The following is a 7,048-nucleotide window of genomic DNA, read 5'->3' as shown; positions in this document are numbered from 1 at the left end:
GAGTGAATGCCAGAGACAAGGACTGGCCGCCCAGTGTCATCACTTATTCCATTGCAGCTGGAGGAGGCACCAGGGATTACACAAATATCTTCTGGATCAGCCCAACCAAAGGACATGTGAAGATTTTAGCTAGATTAGACTATGAAACAACTCAGAAACACATTCTCACAGTACAGGCCTCAGACCAAGAGAAGACTGCAACAGCATCTGTGAGTAAATCCACTCTACTTCTCCCCCTTTATCTACATTTTTCTCTCTTCTTCCTGACAAGAACGGTAAGACATTAGGCAAAGCGCTTTGGTCTGTAAAAGGCAAGTCCACCCCTGCACAGAGCTGTATATTAGTCAGATGAAAGAGGTGGTGTTCACTCAGTCTTGCTTTATTTCTTACAAAAAGAATTAAAGTAGTATTTTTGTATTTTTAACTCTGTGGGGTTTTTTTCTCAGTCTTTTTTTCTTATTTCACCTTATTTCACCTTATTTTTTTCTATTTTCACCAGTGAAATTGTTTTCTGTGCCCTAGAAAATTTAAGATATTCCTTTTGGCTACATATGTACTGGAAAATAGAAAAAGGAAAGGGTCTTGAGGCCAGGTAGCACAACCTAATTATAGCCATGCTTAGTGCCAAGTTTTTGTGCCTCGTGCAGTGCCCCTTGGCCCTCAAACATCCTTTTGATTTTGTATGTGACATTTTTTCACTGCAAAGTGCCCAAAGTAATGCGAGAATTGTGTTGCAGCCCATCAGAGTTGTGTTTTTATGGGGTGGGACAGAGGAGATGTGCTGCATACTTTGGGGATGGTATGAGGGCTTGGGCAGCCTCTTGGGACAATGTCAGAAGGCCCACCCAGTACAGCTGTGTCCATATGGCCTACTGAGGATGGACCCTTACACGTGCCTTCCCCTGACTCTGGTCTAGTTTTGTCCCTGATGGTCCTATCTGGCAGGAGCCAAGAGCGTGCCAGGGAACATGATAACATTAAAAAGTAGGGTTTTGCTCAGGTTTGCTGCCCGGACCTATTTTATTCAGAAGAAAAAATAGAGATGATATACCCACAAAGGTATTTTACAGTCACTTCTTTCAAAGAATCGCAGTGTCCTTCACATACAGGCTCCTTTTTACTCCTTTTCACGTATTCAGTCACCTTGTGACTGCCTTACATTTGATTTTTGCACATCTGTTGGGGGAGGATACAGGTACTAGGCCTGCTTTCTCTTCCAGTCAAGGACCACCCATGGAGGTGCTAGGTGGGAGGTACTTAATTTCTTTATCACCTATAATATTTCAAGGTGATGATTAAGGAAAATTTAGCATCATGATGACAAGTTTATCTGTTGTAGGTTAAAGACTAACAGACATTAGCGGAAAGAGCTTTGAGAAGGGTAACCTTTTTCTCTCAGCCAGCTAATCCCAGCTGACATTAAGCACATCTGGTGCTACCCAGGGTGCTCCCAGCCATGCAAAAAGATATTACCAGCATTTCTCTCTCACTGGGAACAATCAGTCTATAAAGAGTCTTCCTTCCTTCCATGGATCATACTCTGAATTATTATTAAATATGTTAAGAAGCCTAACTAATGACTGTGAAGCAATTTGAGAGGTTTGAAACAAAGTTTAATGAATACGTGGTACTATTATTATGTCTCATTCTTACTAGGACACACTTTAGGTAATTCAAACAGTTGGACACGTCAGATTGAAACCCCTGCGGTTTTGGAAGATGGTTCAGGTTAAGGAACCTGTTCCCAGAAGACCCAGAAGGTCAATTGAAAGTCAATTGACCTTCTCAATTCGAGAAGAATTGAAGGTCAAATGATCACAGACATTTTCTGGTAGAAACTAGATTGGAAGGGAGGTTCATTGCTCTTCAACTGCTGTTGATCAAAAGAGCAAAATGGGCAAAACCAAACAGTTTCTGAAGTTAATAAAATTCTGTCTCAGCACAGTGGAGGAGCTTCAGCTTGCTATTGCTCTTTTCTTTCAGGTAACTGTCAATGTTTTGGAAGTAAATGATGAAGAACCAGTTTGTTCACCCAATTTCTATTCATTTCAAATCCCAGTCAGCTTAGCTGTTGGGACCAATATTAATGGCTTCAGGATTGAATGTCAAGATCGTGATTCTGATCCCAGGTCTTTCCGTTACTTCATTAATGAAGGTACTGTGTCATGGTGTGTGAACTGGGAGCATTGCAAAAATTAGTGAATGCTGATGGTTTGCTTTGATTCATAAATAAAAGTCTTGCACGGTTTATGTGCTACGTCTCATGGAGGGCTAGTTGTGATCCACAAGTTTCGCACATCATTACTTTGCTGCTTACCAAAAGAGACGTCTCTCCACAAGTTGGCTACTGGTGCTACCACCTAGAACCATTCCCTTGCAAGACTGGATTGCCTACCATGTTAATTAATTGGCAATTAATTGCATAACTGAGAAGGACTTCAGAAGAATGAGCTGGAATGATATGCAGGGTGAAATTTCACTTCCAGTTACAGCTGAGTAAATTTGAGAAAGGATGGTTGGTTCTGTTACTCTGCATACCTCACCTTTAGTTGCTGGTACACCATTCAAAACAACTGAGCAAACCTGCATGTCCTAGGTCCATGCTATGCGTTAAAACCCCATTTTAAGACCATGTGATGGACTGTAGTAATCAACTGCATCCACTCGGAGAACTGCTACGGTATGGGATGACGCTCAGCTTCACAAAACGGGGAATGCACTCTCTTGGGGCAATTTCTTGTTTTATTGCTGATGTGACTGCTGAGAAGGAGGGAGCAGATTGTCCAGGTGCCAGTAAAAAACTGTGAGCGTAAAAAGAGAGAACCTCTGTCCTATCGCAGCCCCTTAATGCCACAGAGGACCTCTGCAGCAGTGGTATTTACACATGAGCCTATACAAAGGGTGTGTTTGTATCAGTAAATCAGGGTCTAGCCACAGGTCCAGTATTGGCCCACACTGCTGAAGCATTAAGTTTGGTTGCTGGCACGATTTTGGTCTGTGCCAAGCAGTACATTCCCAAAGAGATCCTGGGCACTGCTGAGGGATCCAGGACCTTGCTGGCAGGCTCTCTGTATGGCCTGACCAGGGTGAAGGCTCAGGGGTTTGGCTGTATGGATGTGAGCTGTGCCATGCAGTTGGCCTCTGAGCCACAGAGCAGCCACAGCCCAGCCATAGACATGGTCTTCAAGGTCACTTCAACTCTGGAGCTCTATGGGGCAACAAAAGAAAACCCAAAGCACATCTGGTGTCTTTTCATGGCTCTGATCTCTCCTACGTGTGGTCTGCTCGGAGCCTAAGAGCTGGAGCTCGTCTACCTGCAGCCCAGGCCACTAGCAGATCTCCAGTTACACGGACAGAAATTGGAGGGCTGAGGGGCCAGCATCACTGAACTCTCTGCTCTGCCCCCACACGAAGCCCTAGAGGCAATTAATGTCCCCTGAGTCATCAGCTTTCTTCAGGGGGACCTGTTCAAAGGCCTCTGCCTCTGGGCAGCCAGGGAGGCCATGGAGAGGGGCTGGAGAGGCCTCTGAAGACACTGGTGGTGTCCATGTGGACTAGGGGCCACTCCAGGGACACCCCAGTAGCCAGAAGAAGCCAGCAATAGCATAGGGTCCTTGCCTCGGCTGGGTGCTGCTTCTTCCGGGTGCTCTCCAGGCTGTAAGGACAGGTCGTTCGGGTGACTTCTTGTGTGCCCTATGGCTCTGAAGTGTTTCCACAGCCTCCTCTCAGCTATGTCCCCATAAAGGGTCTTATTCCATATTTTAATGCTATTATGACTATATTGGTTTATCTGATTTTATATGATAACAGGAAGATCAAGGAGCCATTCTTATCAATTATATTTCACTGCACAGGTGTATAGTGATCCATAACAAGTTGTCAACAAAAACTGATCTTTTTGCTTGTTCCAACCATTTACTTTGATGTGGGATTGCTTTTCTCTTTTATTCCTTTTTTTTTGGCATTGTTTTGTTTTTCTGCTACTGCTTGCAGGCAATGTGAACAATCATTTCACCTTTTCACCACATGCCGGCTCCAACACATCTCGGCTGATTCTTGCATCAAGGTTTGACTATGAGAGCGGGCTTGATACAAACTGGATTTACAGACTGCGCGTCTATATAACAGATGACAATTTACTATCTGCCAGGGACAAAGCTGCACACCTAATTAAAACTGGAACAGTGACTTTAAGCATCAGAGTTATCCCAAACCCAACTACCGTCATTGCCACAACGGTAAGTTCACCGAAATTTATGTCCACTTCTGTGGTTGTTTCATGGGATAATCTCCATAGGAGTGAAGAAAAGAGGGTAGATGTATCCAAATGGGAAACAAAAAACTACAGTGGGTCCGGTCCTGGGAAGTGCAGAGCCCCGTGCTCTTACACTGAAGCTAAAGGTGGTTGATATGCTCAGCATCATGAAGGATTGGTCCCAGGTACGGAGTCATAACATGTGTTTTGTGTTTTAGTTTCTAAAACAAAAAGGGCAAGTAGCCAAAGGACCGGGCACACTGCCATTACCATGTAACTGGAAAGTTAAAGATTTTGGCAGCTTTATTAATAAGGAAAGAGCAGAGGTTAACCTTTGCCTGGAACCTTAAAATTACCTCATGCATTTTGCACTACCTCTTTTTTTATTCATAGCTATTCATTCCCCCAGCTGCCTTGCACTTCTATGTGCTTCTTTAGCAGTGGGACACATTAATCTATGGCTAGCAAAGTTGAAATAGGCAACAACAACAACAAGAAATCCTCATCACTTGGAAGGGGCTTTTTTCCAACCCTGAGGTCACCCTCATGTAAAACTTTGAGCTGCCTGTCAGGAACTGAAGCAGTTGTGCACAGCCTCAGCATGTTGCTGAGGTTTCGGCAGGTTTCAGACAGCAAAGCCAGAGGAGTGGGATGGCTCTTTCCTGAGCTCCCTGCCCACATGGTGGTCCATAGCTGAGCCACAGAAGCCTGCACAGCTTTCAGCAGCCGGGGTGGGATCTGGCCTCCACAGCCTGCGGAGCTGTGGGCCTGTGACCCAGCAAAACAGTCGCAGGACAATAGAAGAGCTTGCTTTCATCCTGCCTGCAGAAGCGGCACAGCCTGAGTGTACAGACCACTCTGTCCCCATCCTTGTGCCAGTTGCTGCCTTCATCCCTTGCTGCACCATCTCTCCATCATCCAGAGTCCATCCATTTTCTGCCTGCCTGCAGATGGCATTACCCTTTTCTCCCTTGTGTGCAGGAATGAAAATATGAGGATGCTGGTGAAGGGGTAAAAGAGCTATTCACTGTAAAACGGTCCATATCTGCTCGGGACTACTGGTAACTGAGCCAGAACCAGGGGTTCCTGCAAGCAGCACATGCAAATCTGGATGCTTTGCTATGAAAATGCTAAAATCCAAACTTGCAGACTGATTAATAACCCCATTATTATCTAATGCTCTGTTGGGAAGGATTAAATGGTTTTTTCTAGCCTTCTCCTCCCACTACTTGATGTGGAAACGAAAAGTTAAACTGAATAACAAAACTTATTCTGTATTTCTTTCCCATGCTTTACCACAAATACAAACAGTCTAGACCACATACCACAGCGTTAAATCTGCCTCTCCAGAGATATCAGCCTTCCACTTTCAGTCTGTTTTCCAGAAAAGCACTTCCATTACAGCAACTTCTCCCATCACTACTCCTTAGATGTGTTCAGTGCAGCAACTTGATGAATCAGATGCTGGAAGGCTGGTAGTGTAGAAAAGAAGCCCCATCACTAAAAGTCACTTATGACTTCAGTCTCAGTGAGAATGGAGTGACGGTGGTGATCTTGAGATTATCTGAGAATTTCTTTAAGGATTGGATGTACCTTTTTTGCAAGGCTAAATAAGTTATTTTAAAGGTAACCTTAAACAGGAAAGAAATAGATATCCTATTAAATTTCATACGCAATGTGATTACAAATGTCTTACAGAAAATTAAATAAAAATTTCAGTAGACAACCAAAACTATTAGTACCACACTAGGTAATGACCCAGGTAGAGCAGACAAGTAATTTCTGATCCCTGTGAGGATAGTTTCATGATGGGACCTTAATGAATGAGTTGCTAACACCAAGTGCTGTGACAGCTCAGAGCCATGTCTCTTGGCACTCGGGAAGATGAGGGAGATTGCAACTGCTCAGGAAGTGTGGTTTTCCCTTCTGGAACAAGTCATAGGGAAAAAAAAAGGAGTTTCATTTCTTTTTGTACATAACGCAATTCCTCGGGGTTCAACTGCTCTTACGAAGGGGGCCGAATGATCACTGCAGTGAAGACGACCTACTTCCAGTTTTGCCTTAGGTAACAAGAAACCATTATCTCAGTAATGGCAGTATTCCCTGAACTTGCTCACCCTCCAACAGTGCGCTCCCAGCTTCTCAGGCAACCTGAGGCTTTTAAACCCCATCATGGCATGAATGCTTTAATATAAGACATTGAAACATGATCTGGAGCCTCCTTTTTGCATCGTGGGTGGGCTCCATTTCACCTGCCTTTGGTTGCCCCAGGAGCTTGGTAGTCCATCTCAGTCATCTGAGCTGACTTGGCAGTCAGCAGGCAGGTACGTGGGATGAATCACTGTCTCCAGCAGACACTATCTCCCTCTGCCCATCATCTGCAGAGCCCTGGGGCAAACTTGGGCCAGGTGCTTCAGTGCAGAAGTTCAGCCACATGAAAGGTGCTGTTGGTGTCAGTAACCTTAGAAGTATGCAGCCTTGAGGAACTTTTCCTATCTTGTTTTAAAAGCCTGGCTTCACTGTTGTGACAAAAAGGGAAAACCTCTACTCTGAATCGGCGTGGTACGTGCCGTTCGTCATCACCCTCGGCAGTTTGCTGCTCCTTGGACTGCTGGGGTACCTGGGGTTCCTGCTGGCGACGTGGGTCCGCACCCGCTGCCCTCCGGCAGGCAAAGCAGACGGCACGCCTCTGTGAGTCCTCCCAAATGTCACACTGGGGAAGTACCCAGTAACATCTGGCAATGACAGAGAGAACTCAGGCCTTTCAGCCTGTCCTGGTTTTGGCTGGGATAG

At 45.1% G+C, this 7,048-nt stretch overlaps 1 protein-coding gene across 1 annotated transcript in view; it reads left to right on the top strand.

Annotated features, from left to right (window-relative positions):
- Nucleotides 1-6,950, top strand: part of CDHR3 (cadherin-related family member 3) — a gene marked incomplete at its 5' end in the record, with an annotated part of 19,674 nt that extends 12,724 nt beyond the window's left edge. The window contains 4 exons of the mRNA XM_009577738.1: nucleotides 4-209; nucleotides 1,984-2,155; nucleotides 3,994-4,238; nucleotides 6,765-6,950. Coding sequence (XP_009576033.1) covers nucleotides 4-209; nucleotides 1,984-2,155; nucleotides 3,994-4,238; nucleotides 6,765-6,950 — 809 coding nt within the window. The remainder of the gene's footprint in view (nucleotides 1-3; nucleotides 210-1,983; nucleotides 2,156-3,993; nucleotides 4,239-6,764) is intronic.
- Between the last annotated feature and the right edge of the window lie 98 nt (nucleotides 6,951-7,048).

Source organism: Fulmarus glacialis, unplaced genomic scaffold (assembly GCF_000690835.1).
Source record: "Fulmarus glacialis isolate BGI_N327 unplaced genomic scaffold, ASM69083v1 scaffold51145, whole genome shotgun sequence".
In the NCBI taxonomy this organism is placed as follows: Eukaryota; Metazoa; Chordata; class Aves; order Procellariiformes; family Procellariidae; genus Fulmarus; species Fulmarus glacialis.
Note: the sequence above shows the minus strand (reverse complement) of the source record. Positions and strands in the feature narration are given on the sequence as shown.